The sequence below is a fragment of the Aythya ferina genome, assembly GCF_964211825.1.
Source record: "Aythya ferina genome assembly, chromosome: 2".
NCBI lineage: Eukaryota > Metazoa > Chordata > Aves > Anseriformes > Anatidae > Aythya > Aythya ferina.
Genome location: NC_140297.1, coordinates 100,079,821 through 100,099,497, shown reverse-complemented (window position 1 = coordinate 100,099,497; position 19,677 = coordinate 100,079,821). Strand labels below are relative to the sequence as shown.

General features: G+C 45.1%; 1 protein-coding gene across 3 annotated transcripts; it reads left to right on the top strand.

The window, feature by feature from the left end:
• Positions 1 to 5,549: 5,549 nt before the first annotated feature.
• CNDP2 (carnosine dipeptidase 2) lies at positions 5,550 to 19,406 on the top strand. Of its 3 annotated transcripts, XM_084508896.1 has the most exons (13): positions 5,675 to 5,774; positions 7,103 to 7,238; positions 7,687 to 7,776; positions 8,480 to 8,623; positions 10,904 to 11,066; positions 12,538 to 12,626; positions 13,521 to 13,721; positions 14,225 to 14,309; positions 14,837 to 14,997; positions 16,756 to 16,920; positions 17,399 to 17,540; positions 18,152 to 18,299; positions 18,714 to 19,406. In XM_084508896.1, exons 3-13 carry the CDS (start codon positions 7,717 to 7,719, stop codon positions 18,781 to 18,783), a joined length of 1,428 nt encoding a protein of 475 aa, XP_084365022.1. In that variant the 5' UTR covers positions 5,675 to 5,774; positions 7,103 to 7,238; positions 7,687 to 7,716; the 3' UTR covers positions 18,784 to 19,406. The 3 variants fall into 3 exon arrangements, with proteins under 3 accessions (XP_084365020.1, XP_084365022.1, XP_084365021.1); XM_084508894.1 differs by lacking the exons at positions 5,675 to 5,774; positions 7,103 to 7,238 and adding an exon at positions 5,550 to 5,648; XM_084508895.1 differs by lacking the exon at positions 7,103 to 7,238 and having other exon boundaries at positions 5,694 to 5,842.
• The last annotated feature ends 271 nt before the right edge of the window (positions 19,407 to 19,677 follow it).

Here is a 19,677-nt window from a genome sequence, read left to right as displayed (position 1 = left end):
GTCCAGAAGCGTGCCCCAAACTCTGGCACTGCCTTCTGGATGGACTTTAGATGTATGTGGTAGATAGGTTGTCTCTTGGTGACCCCAGCATCAGGGCACCATGTATTGAACGTGACTGGCCTTTAGTGCTGAATTGGGCATCACTCAGAATCTAAGACCAGCCACCCCCAGCCTCTCTGATATCTGAGGACAAGCGGGAACTCAAGGGGGATTTGGTCCTGCCAAACTTCTTTACCCTTTAATGCAATACCTGGGGCTCCCCACAAACTCTAGTGAGGCTCTGTGGGCTGTGGGCAGGGTGAGGGGAGCCCCATGATGGTGGGCAAGCACAGGCAGAGCTGGCAGAACCTCGAGGACTTGACAGCCACATACGTATACTGTTGTTTCCAGTCCTGTCCCCGGGATGGGCTGTGGACCCTTGTTGCACCTTTGATTACAGCCCTTTCTTTGGTCCCACTCCCTTTTGGTCCTGATGTGACATGCTGACTGGACCCTGGGCCTGGCTTGGCTCATTGCTTGCCATGTCTGAGGCTACCATCCCCTGGATGCACAGCATTCAGATGTGGTGGGACTGTGCCCCACAGTGAGGGCACGGCCTGCATTGGGTCACCCTTGCTGCAGCCTGCACTCACTGCTCCCCAACAAGTAACTCCAAGGCTGGGAGCTCCCCAGCCTCCCAGACAACCTGTCCAAGTGCTCAGCCCCTTCCATTCTGACACCTAACCATCATGGTGGCCCTCTGCCAACAGTCAGTCCTGTTTGTCCATATCCAATATGTTCCAGTTTGTCTTATTTCTCTTTTATCGAGGGGGAAGGCAGAAAAGATTTATGAAGGAAAACTTACGTGTCTCAGAAGACTCGAGTTCATTCCACAAAGTCTGTGTGTTAATGTGCACATCTGCAGAGAGGATACAAAACCCCACAAGGGTTGGTATAAGGTGTCGATGTACATCAGTTTTACAGATCCATCAAGCTAGTTATGTACTTTCAGTAACAGCCTGGTGACATCTTTCATTCCAGAGGAGTGGAAGAGATGTACGTTTTTTAAGACAGTGACAATGAGGTATTCCCAGGGATCATGGTCCTAAAAGAAGAGGATTAACTTCTTATTTACTTCATAAATGTGCTCTGGGCTCTTAAGCTGATTTCATGAGGCCTGTGATGAAGGTTGGTTGTATGAAACACCCACCTACCTTGTGAAGCACCTGGGAAAACAGAGACACTATCTCCATGAACCCCCTGGACATGACACCTTGACTAGCACACACCCACGCCTACAATCTGCAGATTTAACACACTCTGACTTCTTATGTGTTTGAAAGCATGAAAGGATAGAAGACCATGCAAAAAGTGTTATCTTGAAGCTTTCAAGTCATTATTCAGATTAGTGTATTCAAGTCAAGTGATGTTAATGGAGTCAAAATGTCCATACAGAGGCATGTAAGTGGGTGTGATATAACTAGGACACACTGAAGTTTAGAAGGGATTAAAGCCATCAGTGGGGAATTCCTTAAATACCAGTTGCAACCTGCCTAGTGCTTTGGATTTACTGTCAATCTTCCAAAAACTATAGTGTGTGAAAAAGCAAGTAAATCCACCAAAACTGCATTGTTCTCTTAATCTGTATAATATACAGAAACATAATCTTTCCTTTCAATCTAACAATCCACCTAACAATCTAACAATAATGTGAGTGTCTGATGTTCAGAAAGCTGGGCTTGCAACCCACCTAAACAGAACCATATCAGGATAAAGATGAAAAGAGGAAGACAGAGAGAGAATTTACAAGATAAATAGAGACTGAAGACAGGTAATTTACAGCCTTCTATGTTTTTCTTTTTCTCCGCTCAAAAGCACATTAAAGTAACTGTTGTACATTTATCTTACTTAGGAAAAAGGACGAAGAAATTGAGAAATGTGATGCCATACGTCTGCTAATATATAAATTTAGCATGAAATTCATTCAAAAAGAAATGAGAGTGAGAATTCATATGCTTAGTGTGGCATTTACAGAAGCTCTCTGGTCCATTTCGTGGTCTCACATGGAATTTTTCAGCAAGGACCAGCACAGCTGTTAAGATGATGTTATCTCTGTTGGCCTCCTACAGCCAGCAGCGCCTAGTCCATGGCCATCCCACAGAGCCAATTCACGTCTGTTCTGGCCTCAGGCCAGGGCTTTGGTTTTGGCCCCTCACCTGTGCAGCTACTGCTGTTTCAGCTGTCTCATACATATTGTGCTCCTGTGATTCAAAAGCAATAGCACAAGAATCAGTGAATGGTTTGTTTGGTAGAACAAAACTATCTCATACAAAGCATACAAGGAAGAAGAAATAGAGCAGCTTAGATGTTTAGATGGCTTCTGCTGGAGCAGAGCATCCTTGCATTTTCTTTATAGTGTCTTGCTGTGTCACTCACTCTTCTTAAATTTTTCCTCATAAATGTCTCCTTTCCTAACCTTCCTTTCTCCCGTATTTCCAAATTTTTTTTGTATATGTATGTAGATATATTTTGTATCTAAATTATCAGTCTTGTAAAACAAATCTGCATTGCTTTACAGATAATTTACAAGGCCCTCAAAGGTCATAATTGGCACTGTTGCCTTCCAAAAATGTTTTTGCTGTTTTAAATTGGGTAAGCCACTACTTTATGTCCTTGTTTGATCTTCACATAATTCCTCATGATTTTTAGGTCTATACAGGCATACAAAAAAAAAAAAAAAATCTCTATTACAATACATAGTATTTTCTTTGTATATTTCCTTGATGTTTTATTGGGACTTGTTTTCTTTATTTGTATTCCTGGATTGTGGGTTTTGTTTTGGATGTTGTAGTGGGTTTACGTGGTAAGGTTTTGGTAGCAGGGAGCCATAGAGGTGGTTTCTGTGAGAAAGATCTAGAAGCTGCCCCATGTTTGGGAAGGGCCCCATTGTTTTCCAGATCTGAGCCAATAAGCGATGTTGTTTTGCGCCTCTGTGAGAGCATATTTAAGACAGGGAAAAAACGCTGCGACACACAGCAGCCGGGAGTGAGAAACAGCTTGCAGGTGCCAAGGTCAGTGTAGAGGGAGGGGGAGAGGTGCTCCAGGCGCCGGAGCAGAAGTCCCCTGCGGCCTGTGGTGAGGACCATGGTGAAGCAGGATGTCCCCCTGCAGCCCATGGAGTACCACGGCGGAGCAGGGTTCCATGCTGCAGCCCGTAGAGGAGACCACGGTGGAGCAGGTGGCCCTGCACCGACGGAGGCTGCCGCCTGTGGAAGACCCCTGCCGGAGCAGATTCCGGGCCGGACCTGTAGCCCGTGGAGAGGAGACCACGCAGGAGCAGGTGACCTGGCAGGAGCTGCTGCCCGTAGGGGAGCCAGGTTGGAGCAGTTTTCTCCTGAGGGATGGACCCCGTGGTACGGACCCATATCTGGAGCAGTTCTGGAAGAGCTGCTGCCTGTGGGAAGCCCACGCCGGATCAGTTCATCAAGGACTGCATCCCATGGGTGGGACCCCACAGCACAGGGGACGAGAGTGACCAAGAAGGAGCGGCAGAGAAGAAGTGCTGTAGACTGATCATAACCCCCATTCCCCCGTTCCTCTGCGCCGCTCGGGGGGAGGAGGTGGAAGAGGGTGGATGGGGGGGAAGGTACTTTTGTTTTTTCTTTTCCTTTGTTTTCTCACTTCTCTCGCTTGTTAGTAATAGGCAATAAATCTTACTATCTCCTTATGCCGAGTCTGTTTTGCCCGTTACAATAATTATTGCGTGATTTTCTCGTCCTTATCTCAACCCTTGAGCCCCTTTTCACATATTTTCTCCCCATTCCTCTTTGAGGAGGGGGAGTGAGAGAGCGGCTGTAGTGGAGCTCGGCTGCCCACTCGAGCAGAACCATGACAGATGTGGAGAAAAAGTACCAAAAAGTAAGTTCCACATAGGAACACCAGAATGGAAAGAGGCCACTAAGAATCGTCCCATGTCTTGTCATGTAATCCCCTTCAAAAATGCAACAAACCACATTTTAGAAGCAGTTCCTTTTATTGTCTTTCTTTTTCTTTCCCATTGCTCCTGTGCAAGGTTTTCCCTAATACAAGTATGGATGGAAACTTTACTCCCATTCTTAAGCCACGTTTGTTCGTGTGCAGTGGTTTTGGCCATCTGGTCTTCCACCAACACAGGCCAGAGCAGGGTGCGGAGGTGCTGGGGGCTCCCTGTGGGCCAGGACACCAGAAGCGGTGGGGTCTTCCCATGGGGGCCTGATGTTCTGGTTTCAGTCGCCTCCAGGCTGTGCCTGGCATGTATGCTCACTGCAGCCTTGTGCAAGGAGCTGATACCTGCCTCCCTCCTGCCTCCACTTCTAACTCATGAGCTCCCAGTTACTAGATTTCATCTTTTTTTATTTATTTTTTTTTCCTGCAGTCCTCCGGGTCATCAAGTTGCTCCATTTCCCTTCTCTGTATCGACTCTAAGTCCTGGCTCTATGCCTTCAGGAAATGTGATCAGCTCATTCCTTACATTTGTGGCACTGAGATTCACACTACCCAGAGGGTTTGATGGAGTGGTAAGCCTCTTTCAGTAGCTCAGGTAGCAAATATTTTACTGCAGCCTTAGGCCAACTACTCTTTCTATCGCACTTTTAAGAATGTCTATAAAATAACACTAGTTACCAAATGATTATGTCTATAGATGGTTAGCAGCTATATGTTTCAGAGCTATTCAATTACTCATGAACAGAAGTAGCTTCAGCAGCTCCCATCTTTCAGTGCCTTGCTTCATTCAGGCTAGGTGCGGACTAACATCAAGCCTTGTCTTACCCGAGCTTTTCTCTCCCTGCTCCTCAAATGACCTTATGCCTTTCTCCCTTTGCTAGGAGCTAAGAAACCTCTTCACTAGGTGCTCTTATTTCACCTCTGCATTTTACATGTCTACATTAAGCTTTACCTATCTAATCCACTTAAACCATACCTAAATCTGCCTAATCCATCTCAATCACAAATTTAAGAAGCTCCTAAGGACACTCCTGGCATTAATAATGTCAGGAATAATTCAGTAACTCAAATTGATTGAATAATTCAGTCATCCACACGGGCTCTGGCCAAGACCTCCTGAATTTCTTCATACATTATTCTCATATTTTGTCAATATTTATTTATTTAATTATTTATTTATTTACCATAGCATCATAAAGGTTGGAAAAGACCTCCAACCACCCCCCTACCACCAGTGTCACCCACTGACCATGTCCCCACGCACCACGTCCAACCTCTCCTTGTACACCCCCATGGACGGTGACTCCCCCACCTCCCTGTGCAGCCCGTCCCAGCGCCTGACAGCTCTTTCTGAGCAGAAATGTCTCCTCATTTCCCCCCGACCCTCCCCTGGCACACCCTGGGGCCATCCCCCTGCCCCTACCACCCCTCAGCCCCAGCCCGCTCTTTACACGGTGCCTAGGCCCCGCCCCTCTTGCTTCAAGCCCCGCCCACATTCTGCGGCAACCCCCGCCCACCTCCCGCGGCAGGCCCCGCCCCCACCCGCGCGACGCCCTCGAGCCTCCCGCTCCTCGCCCGCCCATTGGCCACCGCCCGCGCGCGCGCGGGGAGCGGGGCCCTCCCGGGGGTATTTAAGGCGCCGCAGCCGCCACGGCCGCTACAAGGAGCCGGGGCGCGGAGAGGCGGTGAGTGGGGGCTGGGGGGCGGGGCGGAAGGCGTGGCCCGGGGCCTGCCCGGCCGCGTCCCCGCGTCTCGCACCGGAGCCTCGCGGCCCGCCCGTGCCGCTGCTGCCGGGGGCTGCGGAGGGAGCGGTGAGGGCCGCGGGTCTCGCTGCAGACCGGGCAGAGGCGCTCGGCTGCGGCGCTGGCCCTGCCTGCGGGTAAGGGGGGAGGCGAAGCTGTCCCTGTGCAGCCAGGGCCTGCGGCACCGCTGCGTTGTGTTGCTGCGTGAGGCAAAGGTTGGGGTGCGCTGGGGGAAATGGAAGTGCAGAGTGTCCTCCGTGAGGGTGGGAAGGGTGCTGGCTGGTCCAGGGAGCTAGCAGAAGGTGCTAACCCAAATTTTTAAAAGGGTTGCAGGGGAGCTTACGTCCCAGCCCTGTGCTGTGCAGTGAGCTGTGTCTGCCTTCCCATGTTCACAGCTTTCTGGGGCAGGCCTCTGCCACAGCTCAACTGACTTCAATGATTCAGTGCCCCCTTTGAATTTTTAGGAGCATTTAATTGCATTTAAGGTGACGCTTAAAGTAGTCCCCAAGTCAATAAGTAGCTTGGTTCTTGTTTGGACAGCCTGTATAATAGATTGTGTTTGATGTCTGCTGTGGAGCTAGAGTCCTGATGCTGCTATAGAAACTGGTCAGCAAAGTTAGAGGGTCGGATACAGCAATGGTGCCTGTGTGCTGCTTTCTCTGAATCTTGCCTGAGCTTCAGCTGTGTGTGAGGATGATGGCTTCTTTAGGGAGACTAGGCTTCAGGAAGAAGTATTGCTTTACCCTCGCAGTGTCTATATAGTCCTGTTAAAGGCATTGTTTTTCTCAGGCCTGAACCCATTCATGGCTATTCAGTGTGGTCCAGCAGTTCAGTTTCTTCAATTAAGTGTTCCTTGAAAATGAAGGGATTTGATTCTAATTGGTGTCTAAAACTCAGTGTTTATACTGTAAATTGTGGGTGGCAAGACAAAATAGAAGTCATCTCCAGTGAGTAAAAGCACATCATTGATCTGTGTAAATACAGTCCTGTTTGACAGCAAATGCATTCTGCATGTCTCATAGATTTGGGACAGTAGAATGTGCTTTCATTGTAGTATGCTGTGTGGGACAGCTTGGTGGCATTCATTTCAGCCATGTATGAGTAGTCAGCTGTTCCAGAAATCTAAAGACAAACAGTGAAATGTTCTACCAACATCAGACTTGCCTTGTGACTTCTGTGTGGAAGTAGAAAGGCTTAAAGGCTGTGGCATGAAGCTGACTGAACAAACTCCTGACCTGTAGCAGCTGGTGCTGCTGAGCACACTTGTTCAGTGAAGTACACAAGTGCCGGAGTTCTGCTTGTGGACCAGGGGCTTGCTTGTAAAACTCATTTTTTCCAGACTTGGATGAGGTGCTGTAGCTTTAGTTCTAACTTGGATTTTCTCACGTGAGCTTCAGCTGAAACTAAAAAACAGAACAAGGAAGTAGTAGTGCTGAGCTAGGCACTGACCGCTTGCTGGGGGGTGGTTTCTGTTCCTGTGTCTTTACTCTTGACCTCCTTTGGAAAGCTGAGTGGCAGCTTAGGACTTCAAGGGTGAGTAAAACAGTTCTTAAACTGCTTGTGTTTAGTGCTCTGCACAGGAGGTCAAGCAAAAATGTTGTACTTGGGCCTAGCCATTAGTAGTCAAGCTATGGCACACCACCAGTTCAGCTCGTACCATAACATGCAACTTCAGGGTGTTTCACTTGAGTAATCTTTTGCCTGTACTCCTGCAGTGAAGTCATGAAATATCTCTACAGGCCAGCTTGCTCAGTTGCTGCTTCCAGAGTTAGTTTGGGGAGGGGGCAGAAGCAGTGCTGTTGAGGCTGGATTTGCTTTTTAGTCACTTCACTCAGATTTCCAAGGAGGGAGTGGCCTCAGGTTTTATATTCCTGTGGCCTGGTGTGTGGTGTTAGCAATTAAAAGGTGAAAGTCTTCTGCAGCTGCTTCATTGCTGACTGCTGCTTAAACTTCTGAAGGCTCACTTATTTTTCTGTCACAGAACTTGCAGCAAGAGCATTCTGCTCAGAAGATGTCTGCTCTTGACACCCTCTTTAAATACATCGATGATCACGAAGACCTCTATGTTAAGGTAAGCTTTCTTTCAGTATTGTCCTGTGGTACAGACAGTTGTGGGATGTTAAAAGTTGGCTTAAAGGTAAGAAATAGCTGACACCAGTAGCTCCTGAATGCCAGACTAGATCCTTCCCTTTTGAGAAGGGAGAGGAAAGATACAGAAGGCTGGAATAAGGCTTTTTCAAATTAAACTCCTCATGTTGAGGGACAGAGGGGAAGGTTAAATTCTGCACTTTGGCGTTTAACCTACAATTAAATTGTACCTTGTTTGCAGTCCCCTTCACCCAAACCTGTGAAGGAATCAGCTGCACAGCGCTGTCACCTACCAGACAAGAAATATGCCAAGTGCCTAACTACCAGACAATTCCCCTGATGTCACATGGGAAAGAGCTCAGGTGGCCTGAGAAGCCTGGTAGACATGAGCTGGTTCGGGATGCTTAAAGAGCTGCAACTGGAGAAGCAAAATATGCTGCCAAACTTTTAAGTCTACCTTCTATATCTGCAGACTGCACTACACTGATGGGGCAGGAGGGCAGCTGTAGGAAAGTGAAACTTCAGAGAGATTTTGAGTATTAGAGTACTACTTTGAGGAGAGGACAAAGCTGGTTTGCCTCAAGTTTAACCTTTGCTAAAATCTTATATGAATTCTGGTGTTTATAGTGCATCCTGTGCCATAAGTGATGTGTAGTAAAACCTGTACCTTTTCCATCTTTCCGCAGCGGCTGGCTGAGTGGGTGGCAATCCAGAGTGTGTCAGCATGGCCAGAGAAGAGGGGTGAAATCAAACGCATGATGGAGGTCGCCGCAAAGGATATTGAGCGACTGGGAGGCACAACCCAACTTATGGATATTGGGAAACAAAAGGTAGGTGAGCATCCCCACAGCAGCTTAGCACAAAGTCTGTTCAGAAGACAAGGTGGGTTTGCACCAGGAGGTGTGCTGGTTTCTGATGATCACAGTAGGGAAGGCACTCAGACTCTGTAAAGGATTATTTAAAATGTTATTTTAGAGCTACTAGTCCAATGAAGGAGGGTAGTATTGTCTGTCCCTTCAGATGCTGGGAACCCAAACCATGCAGCATCTAACAGGCATCCATTTAGCTGTGCAGATTCTCTCCATGGAAATGTTGCCTGTTTTGGTTTGTTTTGAAAATTCTATAATTTTAAAAAGAAAACAACTCTGTTCGTTGATTTCAGTGTCAAACAAAAGAGATGTTCACATGAGAACTTCTTGCTGTGCTTTTAGATAAAGACAAGGACATGCGGGTGGTGTAATTGCCAGTGCCAGATGGGAACTGCCTTGCAAGCTGCAATCAGCTGGCTAAATTTATCCTGCAGCCAAGGGATGTGCACAGCATGAGGCAGGCCTGAAGGCCAAGCCGCATATCACAGCACAGCCTTGGGTGGACTCAAGCTAAGTATTGTATGGATCGTTAATTTGTGGAGGTGTGATGATCTTCTGGTCAGGATCACCACACAAGGGTCCTGTGGGACCTAGAAAGGCCTCTTGGTGTGGGATAATCCTTCCAGCCACACAGTCCGAGCCTCCTGTTAAGACCTTTGTGGTTTATAGTAAGCCTTGGGATCCATATCAATTCTGTCATTGTGTTGGATTTCATGTTAAATATATTTAGCACCTTTCTGACCAAGCAGGAACAGTACCTGCATGTTAAACATTCTTAACAGCGGGCTGGTGTTGGCCCTTAGACCTGTAGGCTGTGAAGATGTTGACTGAAGTTTCAGGTCTAAAAGACTTCTAGGCAGCTCTTCCAGAAGGCTGTTACATTTTGCAAAAGATTGCACTCCTTCCTTACCAGCGAGAGACGGATACTTTGTAGGTGAATCCCGTCCTTATTTTTGGCTGTCTGGATTGCTTCTCTTCACCTGAGAAATGTGATCAGGAGAGAGCTTCATCCAAAGAAACCATCTACTCTCTTGGGCCCTCCTTCAAGTGCCCAGTCACTGTATTTCACAGAATAAGACCCACACCAGAGCTGTTAGACTAGCATTTGGACGGTGATATTCAAAAGGCATTGGGAGCACTTACAAGTTTTGGAAGATGGTTATTGTAATTGGTGCAAATGATTGCTGGGGGAGATCTAAGTATATCAGGATCCTCTGAGCAGTTCTTGCATTTGGCAACTGGAATACACTTTCTGGCAGGACAACAGTTCATCTCATGTCTCCTCTTGAGGGGAGAAAGCTCTTGAGAATCTGTAGGATAATTCTAGCTCTATTACCTACAGCCTAAAATCATGTCACGAGTGTTTCAGTTCACTGAGTCAATCTCATTCCTTTCATCAGTGTAACTTTTTGCTGCCATGTTAATGAAAAGCAAAGTAAAACAACAGGCTGACTTGCCTGATCACAATTAGTTTACTGCTGTGCAGCAGTTTGTACTGAGTACTGCTCAGTGTAGCTGTAAATTCTGGCAATATTGCTTTAATAACTTAAAGCTGCAGCTGAGCAAAGATTGTGTAACCCGCTGATAAAAATCTGAACTTGGAGCCCAAAAGTCAAAGCTGATTCCGATTTTAATCTGCTGAACGGTCTCTAGGCACGTGTTCACCAAAATGGAATATATGCTGACTGAGACCATCAGGGGATAACTGCTTATGGGGCACTCCAGAGAACTAAGCTAAATCCAGCTTTTGAACTCTTGAACTAAGTTCATCGGCAGTACCCTGCCAATTGCTCAGCTGCAGGCAGAGAAATACAGCTGTTGCACAGACTTTGAGTTTAGGCACTTGTTGTCCTCAGCGATACCACTGTCAGGAAGTTTCTTGTTGAGAGTTGTAATGTAGACAGGATGAAAGTGCAGTGCTTAGGTAAGTGTTAGATATGGCAGTTTGGCATGCAGACAGCTTGCTCTGCTAAAATCTGGTGTGGGGGTGGTTAAAAGGAGGTGTGCTGAGTGGCTTGGAAACAGTGACTGTTAGGGGAATGGTCAAACTTTTTCTGACATGGTTCTGTAACACCTTCACTGGCACATCCTGCTTCTGGCAGTCAGTTTAAGTAGCTTAGTTTTGTTTAGCTGTCTGCAGAGGTTATGAGCTTATAGGCATAGCGTTCAAGTATTCATTTGATAAAAATGTGCCACTGACATTCCACGTTTGCATTAAAAACCTCTGCCTTCTACTTCTAGCTGCCTGATGGATCAGAGATCCCTCTGCCTCCAATTGTTCTGGGAACGCTTGGCTCTGATCCACACAAGAAGACCGTGTGTGTATATGGCCACCTGGACGTCCAGCCAGCGGCACTGGAGGATGGCTGGGATAGTGAGCCCTTCACACTGGTAGAAAGAGATGGTGAGAGCTGAGGACCTCTCTGAAATGGAGCATTTCTTAAACATGTGTAGTGTTTAACTGTCTGAAGTCATACCCTGGAAAGAAATGTCAAAGGAGAATAAGATCAGAAGTGAGCACTTAGTGAGGAAAGATGCAGGGGAAAATGGTAAACAATAGAGACATAAAATCTCAGCTGCCCATAGCGCTTGTGTTTTTTTCCCCTGACATTCTAGGCTGCGCTTGCATGCTCTCTTGTAGCTACAACAAATCTTACTGCCCTTCTGAGAGCTGGGTTTTTGTACGTTTCAAAACTTGTGGCCTGTGAGGTCATGTCAGGCTGGGATTTCTGACCACTGCAGGGGTCAGGAGCTCAACGCTGCTTCCTTATGTCTGGAGGCAGGAGTGGTACAGCAGCCTCCATGGGTTGCCTTGTGTTTGTGTACTGTGCTACAAGGAGTACGCAGAAGTCACACCTAGTGCCCAGAGGAGTGTTTGTCTCCTCTAGTGGGGATGAAGAAATCAAGCAATAGCTCCTGTTGAAACAGCACGTAGCCAAGAGGAGACAAACTTTTCAAAATCTGATGCTACCAACAGCCCCTTCTTTGTTTCATTTGTTCTGTGCTGAGACCCAAAGGTCATACAAACAGAAGGACATTGACCATTCTTGTTGTGTAAGCGTTAATCATTGCCAAGAAGAGGTATCTGTGGTAACTAGTGTTTCTAGCAGGGCACTTGGTCACACGTAGCAGAGTCCAAGTCACAAAGTCAGATTACCTCCTCTGATAGTAAGAGCCAGGCTTGCCTCAGGCTGTGGCTTATCTCTGCAGCCTGGCAGTGCAGGAGGTGGATCTGCCAATTGCTGCTTACCCTGCAGGCTCCATGTGCTCTGGCACTGTGGTTACATCTCCCACACAGGGCTCATAGTCACAGCTCTAATGAATTATTGCAACAATATTTGCCTCTGCCATGATCCATGTGCTATATGTTTCCTGGGACTTCCCCACAGCCTGTAAAACTTGTCTTTGGCTGAAGTCCTTCCTGGGTTCCAGAGAAGTGAGTAGTCACTAGCTTCTGAAGCCTTATTCTCAAAATAAAGAATTACAGAATTGAAGCAATATGGAATAGACTTCTTAAAAAGAGGTGCCTTGTTTCTATACCAACATGTTTGTAGAAAATGTAATTATTGTAGAGGGTATAGGAATGACTTAGCCCAAGGCAGTTTCATCTCTTCTAGGCCTTTGTTCTATGCCGAGGGCAGCTCAGGGAGGAGGTGGGTAGCTTTGTGGGAGAACTACTGCAGTCCTGTACCTATCCCACTGCACCTGGTGTGTGAAATGGGATGGGAAACTGCTACCTCATAGGAATCTGTTATGAAAGTTAGTATAAGCAGGGCTAAACTTATGCAAAAGGATGTTTTCTTCTGCAGGTGAGAAATGACCAACTTCATCCTCATTTTTCTTCATACTGGTTAATTTATCTCTGATTTCTGCAGGGAAGCTGTATGGAAGAGGATCAACAGATGACAAAGGTCCAGTGCTTGCCTGGCTGAATGCCTTGGAGGCTTATCAACAAACGAACCAGGTGTGTGCCCAGTATATATTCTGCTTTTCTACATACAGCTGAGTCTAGCAATAAATGTTATCTGAGCCACAAAGCCTTGTGGCAAGGCTGCTTATTCAGCTGACTGGAGGAATGATGCAACACTCATGTAAATTCCCTGACTTCCTGGAAGAGTTGAGTTGTCCTTCTGGCAAGCTGGTCTTGTAGATGCTTGGATTGTACTTAAAATGTTTTTGCTTTAATTAAATATGTAGAAAGGAAAACACATATGGAGCAGGAGTAATAATCAAATGTGCTCTTTCATGTAAGGATGTCATAACTAGCTTGGCCTTCAGCAAAGCTTAATGTCTCACTGCCACTGAATTTTGAGGAGAGATTAACTTGGTAACACTAACCTGGGATCTTTGCTGTGTCTGTTAAAGAAAAAGTGCAATCAGAAATAAAGCAGATACCCTGAGCATCTTGTAAGACCAGTTGCTCTTGGGTAAAGGATTAACAATTCTCAAGTGCTGCACAGGCATCAAATATGGTAAACTGGTCAGATGAGGTAGCTCTGACTCCTCCTGTGTCATGCAGTTTCTGTGGTTAATATTAGAGTTTCTAGCCTTGTGACTTACCTTTGGCAACTGATCTCCAAAGGCTTTCCGCAGTTAAGAGGATTGGGAACCAGTTGTTCTAGAGCTTATTTAAAACTCTTTTGAAGAACTTGAATACCATCAAATAAAGAGTGGCTTAAGTGCCCTTAATTTAAGCACAGTCTGCACTTAAACTTATTTTGGATATAATTACCAGATTCCACCATCATGGAACTGAGTTTACCTCTGTTCTGCTTTGTACATCACAGATCAGAATTACTGATGACTGAAGGAATCAGATGTTTTCACATACTTAATCTGTGCCTTTTCATTTTCAAAGGATTTTCCAGTAAACATTAAGTTCTGCCTAGAGGGTATGGAGGAATCAGGATCAGAAGGCCTTGATGAATTGATTTTTGCTCAGCGAGACACTTTCTTCAAAGATGTTGATTACGTTTGCATTTCTGACAACTACTGGCTAGGCAAGAAAAAGCCTTGTATCACCTATGGCTTGAGGGGTATCTGCTACTACTTCATAGAGGTGAGTTCTGAAATACACTGCCAAAGAGTATTACTGAGCCAAGTTTTCTATTAAAGAAGATGAGTGGTAGCTCCGGATTATCCAAGCCAATAGCTTTTCTTCAGAAAAGGTAGAATTGATGGAGTAGAACAGATCCTGCTGTAATTCTCTAAATATCTTCCTTTTACTATCCTGTGTGATAACTGGGTAGAAGGGCTGTCTTCCAGCTATCCAGCAGCTTCACTGAATGACTCTCTCACTGCATGGATGTCTTAATTCAAGTAATTCCATGAGTGGAGGAAGAAGTCACCACAGTCTCCAGGGTTGGAACAGTCAGTGTACTAAGGGCTTGCACTTCAGAGCAATTAAAAGCTTATGCTTTAACATACAACTGAGTGGTCTGGGTCTGGATTCAAAAATAGATGCATTCTTAAAATACACCCAGCAAAAAGCTAAGATTATCTTCTCTGTGCAGTTCTTGGTGTATCCATGGTAAGATTCACCTGAATTTCATTTCTGACCAGGTCGAATGCAGTGACAAGGACCTTCACTCTGGAGTTTATGGTGGTTCAGTGCATGAGGCCATGACAGATCTCATTGCTCTAATGGGTAAGAAAGCAGGTTTCACTGAATGCATCTGAAGTGGGAGTAAGACCCATTAAAGCATGAGTTAGCACTGAGGAGTTCCTTAGGACTGTGTACACAGCAGAGCCAGTGAAGCTGTTTGCCAGGTATGCCTAAAACAGGCAGATCCCTTAAATAGAGGAATATGAGGAAGGTCTTGCCTAGCTTCTCCTAAAATCTTGTTGGAAACTTGAATGTTAATTAAATCATCTCTCCTGCAAACTCTTCTACATATGCTATATCAAACTCCTTGGGCAATACTGCCTTCAAACAACCAGCTAAACACATAGCAGTAGAGTCCAGGTGCAAGGAAGTGCAGATTTCTGGATAGCTGCAAACTTCATGAGTGCCTTCCATGCTTTTAGTGGAACAAGCTCTGGAAGGTGGAGGCCATTTTTATTAAGTCTGTAGATTTTTTCAGAAAACTAACTCCTACCACCCATAAAAGTGCGCCCTGTAATGACATCTTTTCTGGATTAATGCTGATCCTAAGTGCTTTTTTTTTTTTACAGGTTCTCTTATAGATAAGAAAGGAAAAATCCTCATCCCAGGCATTAATGAAGCAGTGGCATCTGTTACTGATGAGGAGTTGGCACTATATGAGAAGATAGATTTTGACCTGGGAGAATATGCAAAAGATGTAGGAGCAACAAAACTGCTGCATGATACAAAGGTATTCTGTATTCCTATTTGTGCTGGTTAGATGTCTGTTCAGACTTCTGGATTAGTAGAAGACAAGCAAACCTCTGTGGGTACTTGTGTAGTTACCAAGTAATTCAGTAGGCAGAGAATTCATGTGATGTCTTTAAAAATCATGAGATTGCCTTGAAGGTAGTTTCTGATACTGCACAGCTGACTACATCATGCTAGCAGTTCCTCTGCAAAGTGTTGTATTATTGGAAGGTTTGTGTAGTTACCCTGTTTTTTAGGCCAGCTGCCTAGGCAGCTTTAAAGCTGCTCCCTTGTTGTTCTTTGCTATGCATAACGAGAGTTCTGTACAGATTTGAAATGTTCCTTATCTAGTGCTGTTCTCTTAAGACTTGATAAAAAAAAAAAAGCTAACACTGGAGAAAATTCCAGAGGTCAGATACTGCGTGTACACAAACCATCTGACTTCCTGCATCTGTGTGGGAAGTGCAGTGGGTTATCAGCAATCTAGTTGTTTGTAGACAGGACTTCTCATAAGGTGAGGAAACAGGGTGGCTGTGAACTTAAGGTTGATGTACAGAATGTCTTCCTAGACCTGGCAAGCAAAGATTGTCTTGTAGGCACGAACTAGGTAGCTGCCCAAATCTTTGTCCAGGCTCAAGTTTGCTAAATGCTTGTCTGTACTTCTCAAATGGCCTTCCTGTGAGCTGTCCAAATAAATGCTTTTAACTGCATTGAGTCTAGTGTGCAATACTTACACCTTGGATCTTAAAGAGATAAGCCGTAGATGTAAATGCATCTATCATAAAATGCTAAACGTGTTGTAAAGGACAAGTTTACATGTGCAGGTCTGTCTCCTGTCACAGTACTGTCAGGAGAGGACTTCAGGCTCAACTCAAGCAGCCCTAAGTAACAGTTTTATATGCTCGGTCTTGTCTCTGCATGCTCAGGTTTACATCAGCTGAGAGTGCACAGGCTTCCTTGTTTAGCCTTGTCCTATAAAGTAATGGATGAAATATAATGTGTAAGGAGGAGCTGGCAAGATGCTTGTCACTTCAGATACTGCACTAAAGCTGTTCAGCTTCAGCTAGACTGAAATCCTGAGTTGGTTTGCAGAGTTTTAAGCTTTATGCATGCAATAGATGACTAGGGGCTAAGGGGAGATACAAGAAGGCTGTAATCTCCAGGTGAGAAGCAATGTGCTTGAACGTTTTGGGCAGTGATGGTTCTGCTTGAATGGGGATTAGAAGCAGGTTGTACCTGAAATGTGTATCTGAAAGGTCCCAGTGATGGTAGGCAGTAATACTTATGTCAATGAAACCAGAGTTCTGTCAGTTAAATGTAGATAATATGGATAGCTGAAAGGAGCCCAGTATGTCTCAGTTTGCAGTGGAGAGACTTACAAAATTTGTGATCCATAAGAATGTGAATGAAGGTACCTGCCTGACTTGAGCCAGAGGTGTTTTCTATAGTTCTTGAGCATCTTAAAGTGGTATTTCTGTCCTTATCAGAAGCAGACTGGCTGTCCTGTAAGCTGCATAGAAGTGGGAGAAAGCCAAATTAGGGTCACTGAAAAATCTCTGAAGGTGTTGAAGCCAGCTGTTGCATCAATGTGTGCTAGGTGGGAGTAATGGCTTCTGTTTAACTGAGTGATCACGATCGAGGTGCATTTGTCCATGTGAGAAAGTACTGCTGCTTGCAAGTCTTTAATAGATTGAAGGAATTTACTTTATGGGAGTTCTGTGAAATCTGATGTAACCTTGCATCTTTGCCTTTTCTGCAGAGAGATATCCTAATGCACAGGTGGAGGTACCCTTCCTTGTCTCTCCATGGAATTGAAGGAGCCTTCTCAGCCTCTGGAGCAAAGACTGTGATTCCTAGGAAAGTGATTGGCAAGTTCTCAATCAGGCTCGTGCCAAACATGACTCCTGAAGAAGTCACAAAGCATGTATGTTGAGATGCTTTGTTCTCAAAGAACAGTCTCTAGACTTCCTTTCTCTGTGTCTGGGAGAAATTTCCTGATTTCTGAAGCAGTTCTGTTTACTTTGCTACAGTCTTCCATGTTCTGCACCTGAGCTCAGATATTGAGGGAGTTGGTATAGTGGTCTTGATCTCCAGTTTCTCTCTTCTAACTTGAAGACAGCTCAGGAATGAAAGCTGATTTAACTGCAGGGCACTTGCATTGCCACCAGAGCATATTCCAAAGTGTAAGAGTTTGACATAATGGCTGACTGTTCTACAGTAATGCTATTACTTGCCTAAAGGAGGTTCTGACCACAGAGCTACATAGTAATAATATGAAATAGCAATAGCTTTTCTGTACCTGTTCAGCAGTAGTGACGTGCAAGTTCCTTATATGCCTCTAGTATACTGTCTTCACCAGTGCTCATGTGAATAACAGAAAGATGTCTCAATCTTTCCTATAGGTTGAAGACTACCTGAACAAAAAGTTTGCAGAGCTGCAGAGCCCCAACAAATTCAAAGTGTACTTAGGCCATGGTGGGAAACCCTGGGTGTCTGACTTCGACCATCCACACTACATGGCTGGCAGGAGGGCCATGAAGACAGGTCAGTGGGTTTTCCACTTGGTATTGGGGGGGGACTAAAGAGCTCTTGTTCCAGTACCTCAAGGAGCACTGAGGAAGTCATGTTTGCAGAATGTTTATGGTTGCCTGCTCATAGGTAGTAGATCTGGCTCACTAAGTAACAAAGTATTTCAGTTGTAGTACTTAAACTCAATTCGGAGATGCAGGATAGAAGAAAAGTTACTATCAAGCTCATCCCTACTGTACAAGCCTTTTGGTACAGTGCTGCTTTTGTATAAGGATGAAATTGTCAGTAGTTGGGATTATTTCCATAGTCAAAGACCTTAAAGCTTAGGCATTCTAGCATCTTAAGCAGTTATAATAGGTGAACTAGAGCAAATCTAACTTCTCTTGGAGTACAACTGCCTTTTGGGTAGTGTTAACTGCTTGAACTAAACTCTGCTAAGACTCCAACACAATTTCTGGGGGTGAAATTCCACAATTCTTTGGTCTTTGCCATATGGCTAATTAAGAGCTGTTGGTTTGGCCAGCACCATACACAAATGTTTGGTACCTGATTGCTTAAGCAGCAGTAAGAATGTGTTAGAAAAACAAATGCAACCCCAAACTGACTGGAGTACCTCCTTGTTTTAGTTTTTGGAGTTGATCCAGACCTGACAAGGGAGGGAGGAAGCATTCCTGTTACCCTTACTTTTCAAGAAGCAACAGGCAAGAATGTCATGCTGCTTCCTGTTGGAGCTGCAGATGATGGTGCACACTCTCAAAATGAGAAGCTAAATAGGTAAGAACATGCATCTCTATGACAGACTGAGTTGTACTGTGGGTCTTAACATATGTTATGGAAAAGACCAAGGAGGACTGGGCTCTTTGAGTTGTTGAAAGGCAAAGTGCAACTTCCTCATCAGAGGATGACTGAGTGGGTGGTTGTGGTAACTGGTCTGTAGCTGAATCTTGACCTTATTACTACTTCTGATCACGCACATTTGAAACTAGAATGCTTTTGTACTTTGCTGTCAAAGCTGGACTCCTTTCTGCTTCCCCAAGGAAAGCTTCCCACTGCATTTCTGTCCTGCAGCAGTGGTTCCTGTAGCATCTCTTGGCTCCATTGGACAGATACTGCAAAGTGTACAGCTACTAGTGAAACAGCTCAGAGTAAGACACTAAGACATGCTAATGGAAATTATCTTCCCTACAGGTACAACTACATCCAGGGGGTGAAGATGCTTGGTGCATACCTCTACGAAGTTTCCCAGTTGAAGGACTAAGTTGGTTGCCCTCCGGTTTGTGAATCAGAAGTCTGAATTTTCTTAAGAAACAGCATCAACTGTCAATTCTTACACGGCTTCCTTTCTCTACCAACACTCCACTGCTTTGGGGAAGAGGGAAGCATGCGGTTCCACTTGAGAAACAAAGAACACTGTATACCAAAAATAATTCTTTAAATGCTTCAAATGACACAAACTACTCCTGGTCTGGCCAGTAGTCCTGAACTGCATCTTTGTCCCCTTGGTATCACTTCAAAGATGTGGTTTGCTGTACTCATCTGGTCTTCCTGTAAAAGCAGGAGGAATGGTTTGCTCTCAGCTGCTTAAGCAGCCACATCAGTTGCACAACTGTCAGTAAAGTTTAAGGTTCTTATTCCAGGATAGGTCCTGGAAACAGTCAAAGTGATAGATCATGGGGCTGTACTGGAATGTGTTCAAGTGCTAGTGAGGCTTCTGAGTGATTTGGGAGAGCGGTTTGGCTCTTACAGTTTATACCTGCCTGCAGGTTTTGATTTACAGTGAATTAGGTTATAACAGAATTCACTGGGGTAATGACTACTGGCTGTTTTTTGTAAAGCTGCCTTTGTACTCCCTAAAAAGGACAATAAATCATGCTCTAGCAATTGGCTCTTTGTTTCTAAGGTTTAAGTAATGACTTGGGAGGAAAAGTAAACAATTTCAAGTAACTTAGGAGGAGCTCCTCCTATCTGTGTGGAAGTAGATGGACAACATGGCTACACAGACTTCCTGGGAAACAAAGTTTTTATTCCAAATTACTTCTAGGCCTTGATTCTGTAACAGCTTGTGGACTTGAAGCTGATTTTGCAGAATCTTGCTCAACTGAGAGAAAAGTGTTCAGTTTGGGCTCTGTAAGCCAGGACATCATGCTAACAC

Coding starts and splice junctions, on each gene's coding strand:
- CNDP2 (XM_084508894.1), top strand. CDS start 7,717: ATGTCTGCTCTTGACACCCTCTTTAAATACATCGATGATCACGAAGAC. Junction 12,627..13,520: donor CTTATCAACAAACGAACCAG/GTGTGTGCCCAG, acceptor TCATTTTCAAAG/GATTTTCCAGTAAACATTAA. Junction 16,921..17,398: donor CTGAAGAAGTCACAAAGCAT/GTATGTTGAGAT, acceptor TCTTTCCTATAG/GTTGAAGACTACCTGAACAA.